The sequence below is a fragment of the Daldinia vernicosa genome (assembly GCF_022497035.1).
Source record: "Daldinia vernicosa strain CBS 139.73 unplaced genomic scaffold F5Y00scaffold_63, whole genome shotgun sequence".
Taxonomy (NCBI): domain Eukaryota; kingdom Fungi; phylum Ascomycota; class Sordariomycetes; order Xylariales; family Hypoxylaceae; genus Daldinia; species Daldinia vernicosa.
The window spans coordinates 36111-50614 of NW_025953979.1; the positions used below are offsets into that span (position 1 = coordinate 36111).

General features: G+C 44.6%; 5 protein-coding genes across 5 annotated transcripts; 1 reads left to right on the forward strand and 4 right to left on the reverse strand.

The window, feature by feature from the left end:
• Positions 1 to 376: 376 nt before the first annotated feature.
• Positions 377 to 3342, reverse strand: F5Y00DRAFT_247394 (P-loop containing nucleoside triphosphate hydrolase protein; the record flags this gene model as incomplete). The annotated part of the gene is made up of 3 exons (XM_048009271.1): positions 3130 to 3342; positions 938 to 3075; positions 377 to 871 (listed from the first exon to the last, which is right to left on the reverse strand). Coding segments are annotated over exons 2-3 (2093 nt in total), but the record flags the coding sequence as incomplete, so codon positions are not given.
• Positions 3343 to 3510: 168 nt separating this feature from the next.
• Positions 3511 to 4643, reverse strand: F5Y00DRAFT_183037 (acyl-CoA N-acyltransferase). The gene has a single exon (XM_048005033.1). It carries the CDS (start codon positions 4288 to 4290, stop codon positions 3610 to 3612), a length of 681 nt encoding a protein of 226 aa, XP_047860936.1. The 5' UTR covers positions 4291 to 4643; the 3' UTR covers positions 3511 to 3609.
• A 271-nt stretch (positions 4644 to 4914) lies between these two features.
• Positions 4915 to 5613, forward strand: F5Y00DRAFT_265973 (uncharacterized protein; the record flags this gene model as incomplete). Its single annotated transcript, XM_048011866.1, has 1 exon — positions 4915 to 5613. The coding sequence occupies one exon, from the start codon at positions 4915 to 4917 to the stop codon at positions 5611 to 5613; it is 699 nt and encodes a 232-aa protein (XP_047860937.1).
• Positions 5614 to 6780: 1167 nt separating this feature from the next.
• Positions 6781 to 7590, reverse strand: F5Y00DRAFT_247397 (uncharacterized protein). Its single transcript, XM_048009272.1, has one exon. It carries the CDS (start codon positions 7496 to 7498, stop codon positions 6947 to 6949), a length of 552 nt encoding a protein of 183 aa, XP_047860938.1. The 5' UTR covers positions 7499 to 7590; the 3' UTR covers positions 6781 to 6946.
• A 3874-nt stretch (positions 7591 to 11464) lies between these two features.
• On the reverse strand, positions 11465 to 14356 carry F5Y00DRAFT_265975 (uncharacterized protein; the record flags this gene model as incomplete). The annotated part of the gene is made up of 2 exons (XM_048011867.1): positions 11465 to 11811; positions 11881 to 14356. 2 exons carry the CDS (start codon positions 14354 to 14356, stop codon positions 11465 to 11467), a joined length of 2823 nt encoding a protein of 940 aa, XP_047860939.1.
• Positions 14357 to 14504: the final 148 nt, after the last annotated feature.

A 14504-nucleotide genomic window follows, 5' to 3' on the forward strand; every position in this document is an offset into this window, starting at 1 on the left:
AATATGTTGAGATAAAGTCCCATAGCGCTATAGGATAGGATATGCCTAGTACATACTCGCCGAGAAGGAGTACAGGAAATCATTAGATGTAGTAGTACGTGTCCCCTTAGTAGGTTCTCCTCAGCCTTAACCAGCAGCTAGACAAATACATACTCTCCTAGCTTTCCTAGTCCTAAGGGGTAAAGTTTTTAAGCCCCTGAATACCTCCGAGTTACTGCCATCATTGGAAATAACATTCTGAGTTCCAGTGGGAAATAGAGTTCACAATTAGTCCAAAATTTACCATGGTTTAGGTATAGTTTAACAAATATTGTACTAAATAATTGTTGAGCAATAGTGCTATGACAAATTTGCCCCTTAACAGCTAGGCAACAACGGACACTGACCTACGAGGATCGCACTCTAATACACTAGTGGGATGAGCGTTTTGATCTAAACTGGGGGTTGTAGATCCAGTGAGGCGATAGTGCCTTGGAGAATAGTCATGGTAGCTACTAAACCTGCACTAGAGTTTATTCAACAGACACTGCTGACTATCCCCCCGCCAGAAGCATAGGTAGTACCTTGAAGTCATCATGTTCTTCGCGGAGTTCTCCATGGGTTACGATGTTGCTACTACACAACTGCTTATTTTATACAACACACTCAGGTTACTATGCCCTACCATAGCCCCTAGGATTCTTAAAAATGACTATTTCGATCGGGCGCGATCCCCAAAGGATGTCTGCATAGCTCTATTCTACCCAAGATCAACGAACACTTAACATGTTCGTCGTGGCCGAGGCTTTTGAAAGCTGACATTCCTTTCATTTACTTTTCTCGCTAACAACTCCTTCTTTCTTTCCGTCGGAGTTGAACAGAGTTTCTTGAGCTGCAAGCCTTAAGTTAGAATCTGAAGTTATTGAGGTTACATGTGTCACTTTCCGGGGTTACTTACCGCTCCAGAGCTCCGAGTATAGCCCACCTTGGTCGATAAGCTCTTTGTGCGTCCCTTGTTCGGCCACTCTGCCTTCCCTTAATACGATGATCAAGTCGGCATCGTATATAGTTCGTAATCGATGGGCTACGAACACGCTCGTCCGTGCCTTTTCCCGGAGGATACTATTAATGTTTTGCATGAGTGCCTGTTCCGTATGTGTGTCCAGTGCGCTCGTCGCCTCATCAAAGAATAGCAGAGGCGGATCCTTTAGTAGTAACCTGGCGACTGCAAGACGTTGCTTCTCTCCTCCACTGATCATCATACCCCTCTCGCCAACCTTGGTGTGGTATCCGGCAGGCCAGCTAGAAATAATATCATGGATTTGAGCACGTTTGGTGGCTGCGATCACTCGGTCTGGGGGCGCCGACAGATCACCATACTTGATGTTATGTTCAACGGTATCGTTGAAAAGTGGAGTGTCTTGCGGGACAACACCGATGGATTTTCGCAGCGATTCTAGCGTAACGTGACGAATGTCTTGATCATCGATGAGAATGCGGCCATTCTCAACATCATAGTATCGGAAAAGGAGTCTTAATATTGTAGATTTTCCACACCCACTTGGACCTACGATAGCGACCTTTTTACCGGCAGGAATTGTCATTGTTAGATCCCGGAGGATGGGGCGCTCTGGATTGTAGCCGAAGTTTACATTCTGAAACTTAATCTCGCCTCCTTTAGAAAGATGAAGCGGCTTCGCATCAGGGAGTTCCTTAATAGTAACATTCACTTTTTGTAAGTTGAAGAGAGTCTCCATGTCAAGAAGGGATTGCCTGAGCTCTCGGTAAACCGAACCTAGAAAGTTCAACGGGACGGAAAGCTGAAAGACGAGCTGGTTGACCATGACCAAGTCGCCAACTGTCAGGGAGCCGCTTGCCACGCCGTTGGCGGCAAGGTACATCATGGCTGTCAGGGCACTCGAGAAGATGATGTTCTGGCCGCTGTTGAGCAAAGCTAACGAAGTCGCAACCTTGATGGAGCTCTTTTCGTATTCCTGAAGCGCCTTGTCGTATCGAGAAACTTCAAACTTTTCGTTGTTGAAATACTTGACGGCCTCGTAGTTTATCAACGAGTCGACGGCTACTGTCGAGGCCTTGTTATCTGCGGCGTTGGCCTGCCTTCGAAACTTGGTTCGCCAAGAGGTGGTCCAGATAGTAAATGCAGTATACGCGGTCATCGTGACAGCCGTGATGGCAGCATATTGCGCGCCATATTGCCAAGTGAGGATTCCACATACCATGCCGATCTCCAAAGCCGTGGGGAAGATATGAAATACCATACTGGTAAGTAGAAAGCTGATACCTTTGGTACCTCGGTCGATAGCCCTTGTCAAACCACCAGTCTGCTTGGTGAGATGGAAGTTAAGGTCTAGGCGTAGTAGGTGATCAAAGACATTACAAGCAACCTTCCGTATAGCTTTCTGTGCTACCGAGGCAAATACGGCATTTCGCAGCTCTTGGAAAACAGTAGCCCCTATCCTCGTTGCGCCGTATGCTACTATCATGCTTCCAGCTATCATAGCGGCGGTGCCACCCGTCTCTCCCACGTCAATATTCATAGCATCCACAATGCTCTTGAAGTAGAAGGGTACTTGGACGTTTAACACCTTGGCTCCGACGAGAAGTACAACAGCCAATGACACGCGTAATTTAGTGTCGAAGCCATGCTTTGGCCATAGGTAATGCGCCATCTCTTTCATTATTGCCCAGTCCGCTTTTCGTTGCTCCTGGGCGCTTTTATCGATCGTGGCGAGAGGATCTTTCTGCGTGGTGGGCGGCTTATTGGCGGCATTGGAGCTAAACTTGGCTATACCCGGTTGCGTATTCGAGGTCAAGCTCAGGATATGAGGCTTTCGTAAGGAGTATTGCGACGTCGCGAAGATGCGCGTGCCACTACGCGACGGTGAAAGCCATGGACTTAATTGTGGTCTATTCAAGCCGAGGCAGCCCGGACAAGGGGCAGTAGCCCGGAGGACCATTCTGACAACCATGACTACGGATATAGGACATCGAACATCGTGGATTGTGCGTATATGTCGGAATATTGAGGAGGGTGGAGTGGTGGATTACTTTATAGCGTCGAAAGGCTTTAAGAAGCTATATTAAAAAAATTGGAAGCCGGATCGCCGAATTCGGGTTAATAGCTCTTACACAGGTATACCTAGGTAATCTTTTAATTATAAATACCTACCTATATTTCCGGATGTATCGGACAGAAGTGTCGGGTCGGTACTAGGATAGTTACAATAGGTAGCTGTATGTATGTAGAGTTTAAATGAGGCAGTAAGGGAGCATCAGTATATATTTTGCGATTGATGGAGGGGCTCTTGCTCTCGACGTCAGATCCCGCAAGCATTGCGCGACTACCCCGGCCGAGGATCCCTTTCCATCAAGGTAATTGCTTAAGAGAGTTAGCGCGTGTAGGGTTTATGTACCTCATACTTTGGTAGGGTACCCCTGTTGAAGAGATTACATAAGAGATAAGCTGGTAATTTAGGTGGGCTTGGCTTAATATTTAGAAACTTTGCTCATTCAACATCGCTTTACTTATACCAGCGCAAGTTATTTTTTAAAGAATAGTCCTTGTCTCCTAACATATATCCTCCCACATATAGGTAATGAATATCGCCCTCAATTTACGCTATCGTCTCCCGGGAAAGGAAGCCTATAAGCAAGTAATTCCAGCGGCTCACCAATCCTATGCTCTTGCGTATCCGGCTCCGTGTACTTCGAGAACTGTATAAACCCAATTTTTGCCAAGACCTTCTGACTTCCTATATTTGGCATGTCTGTGTTGGCATGGATCTGTTCTATAGCATCCACACTGCTTCCTTTCTGAATAGATGTCGAATGAACCCGAAGTTTGGTGTGCCTTCTAGGCAAATCCCACCAAGCCTTGAGCAACGCCCTTAGGAACTCAGTCGCGTACCCCTGGCCCCAAACCTCTTTCCTGAACCTGTACCCGATCTCGGGCCAACCACAAGATGAAGACTCTAATGTATGGATACCTCCTTCTCCGATCAATTCGCCCGTAGACGGAAGGAAGACACCGTACAAAAACGTCTCGTCGCTGTGTGGCGGTAAGAATTTGTTCAGCGTTGATCGAGTCTCTTCAATGTCGTGGTCAGGTCTCCCTTGTCGACTACAGGCCATTGTTTCTGGCTGTAAGCGCATCGCGTGGTAAGCCTGAAGGTCGTCCTCCCGCATTGGTCGAATTAATAGTCGCTCTGTCCGGATTGGCTGCCGCTGAGAAATTGGTAGAAGTGGTACGTGTGGAAGCGTGGTTTCCACAAAAGCCCATGGTCCCTCCATGTTGTGAGCGAAGATGTTATGCCAAGTGTGAAGTTTTTATTTTTTGTATTTTTCACTTTTTGATGGATATCAGAGTGTAGTTTATATGAAGCCTTGTATAAACATCACTAATTACCTCCTACGCCGCAGCGATTTCGGGATGACTCATTCGGACTGAGAATACGGAGTCATCGGGCTGGGTCCCACGGAACGGCACTGCTAATCAACATACCAGTTCAGATCAACTCCATAACATCACTCACTAAATAAACTAATTGGCTTATTCCAGGTATATTCTAAATTTCATTATTGGGTGCCTTAGGAAAACTATGATTAAGGTAGACAGCTACCTATCTTTTCACATAAAGAATGACATGCGAGAATATGAGCGTGTTGTAATTGAATGTGATTGTGCTGTTTCTTTCTAGTAGGATAAAGAACGACATTGCCCTTTGACTATAGTAATAAGAACATTGTAATAACCTATATAATCCCAATTGTCTTTTCAAAAACAATGGTATTATCCGTGACGTATGTTATAAGGTAAGTTGAGCGTTGGCTCGGAAGAAAAGAAAATATTTCCCTAGGTTTTTCTCTTTAAAGTCGTTCGCTATTTGGGTAAGGTTTGGGTAAGAATATGCAGACATGGCGCCCTACACCATGTTTCACTCACACGGTAACAATACATCCGTCACTCCCAGATGGCTGACCACCGAAGGAATAGCAACTACATTAGCCCGTATATTCGACCGCGGATCTTTCCAACTATCTCGACGAGGTGACCCGTATCATAGGAACTTCGTCACATATATCATCGTGGGATCTGTTGTATTCCTGTTTCTTTTAGTTATCCCGGTATTCGCCGTATGTCGCCGGAAGACTCGTTGGGGGAGCGCGCAACGGAACGTTCCTTCTAATACATCTGCTGGAGTTAATAACTGGCCCAAAACTACTCCTACATGGCCCACGCCTGAGAGTTGGGAGCAAGAACTTCGCGATTGGAGAGATATGCATTGGGCAACGCAGGCGGGAACTTCTGACCATTTTATCGTCCCTCCAAGTTCAGCCTATGCTAGTAAAAGGAGGCTTCCCGTCTACCAGGATGGAGAAAACGACGACGAGGTGTTTGTTGTTGGCAGTCTGGACGACGATGACAGACACCATGAGGGACTTAGGAGTCCTATGGTGATTGATATCTCTACAGCAACGGCGATGCCAATAAAAAATGTAAGCGGCCGTCAGAAATCCATCGATTTGGGTTCGGCGAAAGGTAGGGAATCCTGGGCGTCTTCCGCGCCAAGTTATTGGGATAGTATAGTTGATGATGTGGTAAAAAAGGACTAAACATGGTGTTACGAAAGCATTAGCATACGAACGTCGCGCTCTTACCGGCATAATTAGGCGAAGCAGTATAGTTGTAAGGTTATTGCTGAAATTATTTTTAGTTTCAGGTGTTTTATTAGTAAACATAAATTTAATAATTGTATGAATATTCGAGAGAAAAATATCTTCCTTAAAATGAGTAACTAGTAGTTGAGAACACTGCAACATAGGTACTGTAACGTTTTCAATGCGGGTAATTGTAAAAGGGATAATCCTTTATTCCAATCAATTATTGATTACATTGAATGTCTTGAATATTTTTATATCATGCCTAAGACCAATTTATTTCATCTCGTGATCTAGTTTGACGAAGTAGCCTTTATTGTTGGGATAATGCCTTTTAGCTTCTACCCCTAGCCCCTATTCAGCACAGCCTTAACATGGTATCACACTATAGCGATACAATTAAGACACCAATTACAGGCCGTTGGGAGTTCTTTGCAGTTGCTTAAGAGGCGATCCGTGTTATTAATTCTGTTGGCATTTATGCTAATAGTTCCCATTGGCCTCGGCACTAGTACCACTTTCTTGCAATACTACAGCACTCGATTCCATAAAAGCCTTGAGGACGCGGGCTACATTTTAGCAATCAAAGGGGGCCTCACAATCATAGTGATGGGAATAGTACTCCCAGGGCTTTCCAAGTTCTCGAATTTCCCCGCCTCATCCATAAGGTTGTCGACATTCCGCAAAGATCTTCTCTTAGCGCAAGCATCCGCGGTATTCCTATTCTTCGGGTTTCTAGCCTTGGCTGGTCCGTATATTAATTTCGTCGTTACTGGGCTGGTAGCCTTGACATTTGGTAGCGGTCTTGGCCCTCTTTGTCGTTCACTTCTTACCAATTTTGTCAAATCTGGACAAACCTCACAGCTATTTACCCTTGTCAGTATTGTAGAAACTATTGGGTCTCTAGCCGGAGGGCTAGTATTAGCCTGGACTTTCTCGATAGGCTTAAACCTTCAGGGGTTTTGGGCTGGGCTACCGTATATTTTCCTCTCTATGCTGAGTCTTCTTATTTGGGTTACGCTTTGCTTCGTTAGGAGTGAGAACTATATGGACAGTGGATACTAGGAATTCTACAATAACGTAGCTGGATGTTTCAGAGAAGATATCTCCCATACGAATATGTAGAAATATGTTAATAGTAGGTCTTAACAAGACGTCTTTATGGCACGATAGGTACCGCTTTAAATACAGAATTCATCAAGGGAGCGGATTGAGGATTAGGCATGAGGTATAGAATAGGGGAGACAAGAGCAGAGTCCAATGGTACAAGACAGTATAGCCCATTCACCTAGACCTTGATAAACTCCCAAGCGGTACCATCACCCTTTGTAGTAACTAGTTTCTGGCCGTCTTCCGCGATTACCATTTTCCATAGCCAATCTTTATAATGCGTCAAAAGAAGATAGCCGCCGTCCGGGTGCCTTTGAGTGCAGAAGTACTCGTGGGCTTTATGATGTCTAACTTGGGCGATGAAGGTACCGAGGCTATCATGGCCCATGTACATACTGTGTATAGGATCGCAGAACCCTAGCCATCCGTTCTTCTCGACGCAGATCCAATGATAACCCCCCTGATCACCCTTGTGCGGCTCGAGGCGGAGGTCTCCGCGGACAATGGTAAGTTGCTTCCCTGAAATAGGTTCGCGTATGATAAAGGTGTGGCCTGGCCACGGTACTGTTTCTTTGCGTTGTGGAAGCGGGGGTGTCGTGTGGTAGTCACTGAGAAGGTCATCTGTCATCGTTGAATGCGTAGGCGTTGCATCACCCCCGACTGTTGAACTAGATGTGCTCATTTCGGCAGGAATTGACTCATGGAGATGGGATTTGGTGTCGATTTCCATATTGTCGAGAAGCTGGTTGCGAGTTTTAAGACGCGAGATTCTGCCGTTTGAAGGAGGGGTAATTGGTAAATTGGACTTATCAAACGGTTGGCTCATTGAAAAAAGAAACAAAAAGCCTGTGCCACCTTGCAGGCTTGGGAGGCCTCGGTCGTCGCGGCCGCATGCCGTTACCACAGCCTCAGGCTATCAATTATCACTTCTATCCTGAATTTACCAAAGTTTTATTGTATTGCTGGTTATTTCTCTATGGCAGGATGTATTTTAAATTTCCTGAGTTTATATGAGATATTATAGAGTAATTAATTTTGATTGTTTTTTATTTTTACTTTTTAGGTACCTAATCATCCCCTTCAAGATGCTTTAAGTTCTTCAATTCACCAGGTTATGATTCGTATGTGACTCAATGTAAATATAGTAGGTATTTAGGTTACCTAGGACTTGAGAGGATAATGAATCCTCATACATTACAACGATAATCACCCGAAGCCTCCATCGATAAACACAAGCGGAGCAGGTAGAGAAGATAAGTCGATGTAGGGTGCTTTATATTAACCCGGAATCAGACCTGCCATTGATCATAAATCGCTAGACCATTTTAGGACGTCACGACGAGACGAACAGGTCCAGTATGCCTGGGATTTGTATGAGACCCGCCATTCTTGGAGGATTAGTTACAACTGCCGCAGCAAGCGTATCGGCGGTCGCAGCCTGATGCTGGTAGTGGTCTGCATAGTTTTCACCAATACCATCTTCATCATAACCGTTAGCGCCTTACTATATTGCTCGTTAAGGCTCCAGTTGGCAGGAGTTTTGGATTCGGATGGGTGGTTCTTGGTAGCACTCCCGTAATGGAATCTTATTTTCAAAATTATGACCCATCAAGAGTACTGATGAGCCGGATGAGAGATAGGTATGCCGGCTTTTAGGTATTGGTTATCTTTATAACCTACGTTGATTTATAACCCACGAAGCTAAGGTAATATATGTCTAGAAATCGTGTTCATTTATCTCGACTCTATCGTTGTTAGGGGTAGTTATAGGGGTATCTGTTATATAAAGGGCGCAGAGCCCTCGTAGGAGGATAGAAGGCCAGGCGTTACTAGTTGAATACAATCTATTACTTGGTCTACCTACCCTAGACACTCACTATGTGTATGACTAACCTCAACGAGCATTAATCCTGACACAGGCATATAGTCGGTTTGAAACCTAAGAATATTAGCGTTTTTGACAAAAAGAAATTGAACTCATTAAACAGCTAGTTTACCTACCTACCTCCTAGGCATGTTCTAGGCAAGAATTACTAATGGTGCAGATATTCATCCGAAGATAAGTCCTAATACGCTGATGTTCCAATACTAGGTAGTCATCAGGAACGTAGACGACACTAATCAGCATTGGTGCTACATCATGACTCAAAAATGAATAAACAATGAATCAAAACCTGAAAGTGTATCTGTCACTTGCAATCATATTCACCTGAGAGATAAGTATATATACAACACCTACCATCCCTCGGAGATACTCTGCTACCCTTGAACTAAAATTCGTTTCCCAAAACACGCCTCGCATAACATACTCAAGTATATTAGCCTTTCCTACCAACCTCCGTGAAAGAAAGCCCGGTATTTCTATCGTACGAACAAGATGGATGATTACCCACCGCCTACGACTACATCCCAGGAATATCTCGAACTTTTACATTCGAGTATACCGCGCTTCCATCAGTGGAGAAGATCCCAGCAGCTAACCCACTGGTACCGGATTTTAGAGGAGATTAACTTGGGAAGCAACCTAGATTTGGAAAAGAACCTAGATTCGGCAATAATGGCCCATGATAAATTCCTAGCCCTACCCGAGGATTATCAACTCTGGTATATCGATCATCTACGCGCTTTTCTCGATACCACTGCAGGCTACAGGCTATTCGGGAAACCACACGCTTGGCCTGTGATATTTCAAATGCCCTTCCTGGACCACTTTATATATACCACCCGACCAGGGGGTGAGTATACGTCACCTGATCTCGGCAATTGGTTTTATTGGCTACGCTATTTATATAGGTTGTAGGAGACAACAGAAACGGTTTTAGAAGACCAAACCCTGCAAGGAAATGTACAAGCCATTATTAGAGAAGACCTCCTAGCATTTGCCATCCTTACAGGAACACTTACTATCGCTATTTCAACGGTAGCCATTACAACCAGAATTTATTACCAACAATGATCAGAATATTTGCCCTATTACCGCAGGACTTTTGATGAGCGCTAGCTGTCATAAGGCGGAGCAAGAAGCACGGAAACAACTTTGCTATTTCGCAAGTAACTCTTGGCTACCTACCTACCTAGCTATGGGAGCCTACAGCTATACGCCTTGAGAATATTCTTTATTCTACCTAGATACCCCACCAGCCCTACCTACCAGCTAGGTACAAAAATGCAAGCAAGAGTGGCGAGGAGCAACTGTCATAAAATATGCCTTGCCTTTGAAGCTTAGCGTGGCGATGTTAATAGGTACTAGAGTAATAAATCAACGTCCCGGATGGGGTCATTTTCGCGGTTATTTAATATGCCAAGTAGCGAGCTGATACTGCATACTACCTGACCAGCTTGCCTACAAACTACCTACGTTGCACTCGATGTACACATATCATCTTAAGGCATTTTCATTCACATATTGCTTCGTGAGGTTATTCAGACCCACTTTTGTGCGTATTCATGTAGTATAATTGGTGGTTAAGATTAAATTGTGAGTGGCTTATTTTGGCTTGGTACGTTGCTTTTGTGGCTTAGGCAATTGGAAATAGGGGCGGGCGCTATCAGACTACCTACCTAGGTAATAAGCCCCTAGGCCCAGCCCCGGGGCTCAAGCCAATCCGTAAATGTCGCTGGTAAACTAAATAATAAAGTCAATTATTGGACTTGAATCGACTTTCCTGTAGCCAGGCTTTGAGTAAAATCTTGCTTGACTTAGCTTGTTGAGACCGCTGTCAGAAGAATAGGGGTAGATGAACGCCTGTGTTATACAAACACCACCTGACTGGATTTTTATCCGAGAGGTCTGGATTCGCTTGCTCCTGGCTTAAGGCGTTCTAACTCACTTTTGTATCTGAGGAGCTAAATGGTAGATGGTACTATATAAACTTCGAGAATATTAGCTTAGGTGGGACACCAGATTAACGGTCCTGGACGTAAACAACGACGTTAAATGCCAGGACCTGGCACTTATTTTTGACTGTGACGATAATAACAAAACCAATATTTAAAACATGACCGAGAATTCCCAATTCTTTGGTCGTTACGATCCTCTAAGACGAGATGAAGGGTCACGAGAAGGAGGTCACGGGATCTCATGCATCAGTGAATCGAGAACGAGGGTTCACGATTCAACGATTCACTCGGAATATATGGAGGGTATAGTGAATATAAGAAGGGAGGATCTCCTTGTGTATCTAGGTACCTAGGTAGTCATTCATCTTACAGTTATCAATCTAAGCTTAGTATCTACACATACTCAGGGGAAGGACTCCAAGCCTTCCTGACGAATACTTCAGTATTACTTACCTTTTCCCACCTTATATCGTATTTTTACTGCTTACCTAAAATCAAGACTCGATCAGCACCATACTTTAATGTACCTAAGTTTAGGTTCGTCACATTGGTGTCATTTCAGTTGACACCCTTGAGGATAAGGAAACGACTTACACGCTGCATATTAAGATGGTTCGGCTCACGACTCAGGATTGGGAATATGGTATGAATGCGCCTACCAAAAAATAAAATATCTATCTCATAGATGCGATATTGCTTACCTACCTAGGTAACAGCCTTGGTATAGTTATGGGGTAATGCCAACAAGGGTTTCCAAGGCATTTTTCATTCTTGGTCTCCTTACACAAACTCCCACTCCCCATTGATTGAATTCTTCTGTTTCCCATAGAGACATAATCTGATAATGAATATTTCCTTAAACCTTGGAATCAAACTCCAGTTCTGTTTGCTGTTTTCCAACGTATTCTTTTTGATACCTGTTCCACCACCACGTATTCGACCTCTGAGGCATCAAGCCCCATCGAACCATACATTCTTCCTCTGTATCGGTCATCTCCAGCCGTGCATACGCTAGGGATCGGTTCCATTTTGGATCGCCCATATCTTCCTCCAGCCAAAGTCTATTTCCTATCGCTTCGCGGGAGTCTCCAATGTGGATGGCCGTTAGATAAGTGCCTACTAGAAGCGCGACGACACATAGTATTTGGTTGAAAAGACTTGTCATGCCCAAACAAATGGCGTGTGCTCCAAATGTGCCCCAGCCTACGACCCTCAGCAGAAAGTAGTAAGGTTAACCTATACACCATTTTTGGGTTTTCGGGCTTCTTTTACATATCCCAGCTACCATCTTCTCAGTCCTTTTATCTTTTATAATGGTACCGCTTAATGACTTTACGGAAAGAATTCCTGATTTAGCAAGTTCTTTTATGTCTTGCATATCCATGTTTCCGGTGTCAAAGCTTGAATAGATGTTGTCGGGCGTAAGTGATAGTTTTTCGACTTCCACGGGTGAACGCCTTTTCTTATTACCTTCAATAATCTGCCGTATTACATCGCCATTCCTCCATGCGATGTCCGGTTGGGCTTTTTCGATTAGTCCAACACAGACTAGTCTGCCGTATATGCGTCCCCCATCTTCTTTGGTGATAGCGAATAAAGCCACACTGTCGCCTATATCGCTCAGGTCGTTGTCCTGGCCGTCGTCCCGCGGTTTTTCGAAATCACCTATCAATTCTTGTTGAGAAATGAAGCCGATTTCATCGCAATTGTAAGCCTTTTTGATGTTGACATATTTGGCATGTGTCTTATCCCCCGGAAAGACGAATTCTTCTGCTTCAGCGCAATTGGACAGATGAAGTATCACCCTATAAAGGTTGTTCTTCGGATCTAAAAGCCAGATTGTTTGTGGGATATCAATGTCGCCGCAGTAGAGTCTCAAGCCAGAGCCAGTTCCCAAAAGGCCGTCTTTTGTACGGGTCAAAAGCCCCATATCACCTAGAAAAAGCGACTGTCCAACCCCCAGTAGGGTTTTTGGGGCCCATCGAAGACCATCTACATCTATTCGTTCGTATTCAGAAACGAAGATAAAGCCACTTGGTATTGAGTCGAGCATTTCCCAGAATTTACGCATTCGAAGCTGATGCGGCTCTTTTGCGATTTTCTCGATATCAGGAACACTGAAGTTAAGCAGAGCAGACAAACACAGTGGCTCGTCTGCAGGGACGCTCGTTGTGCGAATAGCTATTGACTTGACTATAAACTTGAAAAGGTCGGTAATACTCCCTCCAGACTTTCGAAACCCGCGAAGCCGATCATACAATCCGATTAGTGTAGGTTTTACCGTAACCTCGATGGAAATGTCTTTGTTTGCTTTGATTCGTTTGATGCCCTCATCAACATTATACCACCCATCTCGGAATTGAAAAAGCAAAGTCTGGGCAAGGGCAGCTTCTTGAAAGGTCCAAAGCCTTGTATTCCAAGAGCAGTGAAAGATTTTGTATAAATTCTCAACGTCAGATTTGTGCTTATGCGTTGTCCCGGTTGTCCACGAGTCTAATACCAGAACAGCTTTGGCATCTTCGTATGCTTTTCGCATCAAACCCATCGCCTTATCTTGCTCTGACTTTAGGTTGGCTTTATCAGGAGGCACACAAAGAGTGTCAAACCAGAATAGAGCAGTGTTCTGATATTCACGAACTATTTTGCTCAGTCGCCGAAATTGACAACTTGGAATCGCATTCCGATGGGGATTTCCTAGTCCATCCGACCAAATATGGGATATAGCAATGTAGTTACAGCCAGGTTCAGCTGCCCGAAAAACTACGTTGATCTTTTCGTCTCCCTCATCTGAAACAGAAATTAGAGGTATTTTGTCTTCTCTCAATATCGAACAATAACTTTCTGGATTTGCTATTGCATCATCACAGTTATCACATCCGTCTACGTGCTTAGTTATATAAGTGTCGTCGTTTAGCCGCTTATATAGACAACTTGACGCTGTGCATAACTCCTCATCTGCATAGCCAGGTTGCATCTCAACGCGATCCCTTGTCCGAAGAAAACGATGTGTTTGATGTGGTGATGGTCGGGTAAAATGATAGAGATACCAAAGCGAAATTGTATCCGACTGCGCGAAGATTACGTTGAGTTCTGATGGGCACCATCCATCTTCACGTAAAAGCCTCCACATATGACTTGTCCACGGGAAGCCCAATCCAGGAGATATTCGGCTATATGGGTCCCTGAAATCTGTAGTGTCCATTGCAGCCATTGCAACCTCCACGAGGGATGATGTAGCCGTAACCATGGCCGGCCTTCTAGGATCCACGGTTGCACAGTCCTCAATATATCCCGGGAGCGTCCTTGTTTCGGACATTTCAATTTCGACAATCTTCTTACTGGATGCTATACACAGTAATCCGTGTATACGGAGACACTGTTTAATTCTCTGAACCATATCAGCACTCAACCCTGGGCGATTGCTATCACGAAGCCGCTTTGACAGGGCGGGTAAGTGAGCCGTTGTAAGCACAGGATAGCTTTGGTTCTCAGCCTGCTCTATAAATCTTTTTGTGTCTGGCGAGAATATAGTCTGTGCGAAACTAAAGAACAACCATCGTTCGAGAAAGGCAACGAATGCAGGGGGCGGTTTATCGAAGAGCCTAGTCCATTCTATTGTAGGCCTAGCAGGCCAGCCTTGACGGTCGGGGTAAGTGATGAATTCTCGGTTGTCGTAGCCCTGGTTGTTGAAAAGGCGTAATTCAGTACGCGGGCGAGTGGGATTTTCTGGCAAGGGTATACACTGCATTTTGAATGGTATAGCAACGTCCTTCGGGCTAAAAATGCGTAGGTAGGTATAGGTGAACGGAACCAAAAGTAATTGTGTTTATGACCAAGACAGTTACAGGTTATAGAAGTATGCTATAGATATAAGAAATGCAGGTGTTCGTAGAGTG

What these genes read in the sequence shown, in the direction of transcription:
- F5Y00DRAFT_183037 (XM_048005033.1), bottom strand. Translation starts at nt 4,290, where the DNA reads ATGGAGGGACCATGGGCTTTTGTGGAAACCACGCTTCCACACGTACCA.
- F5Y00DRAFT_247397 (XM_048009272.1), bottom strand. Translation starts at nt 7,498, where the DNA reads ATGGAAATCGACACCAAATCCCATCTCCATGAGTCAATTCCTGCCGAA.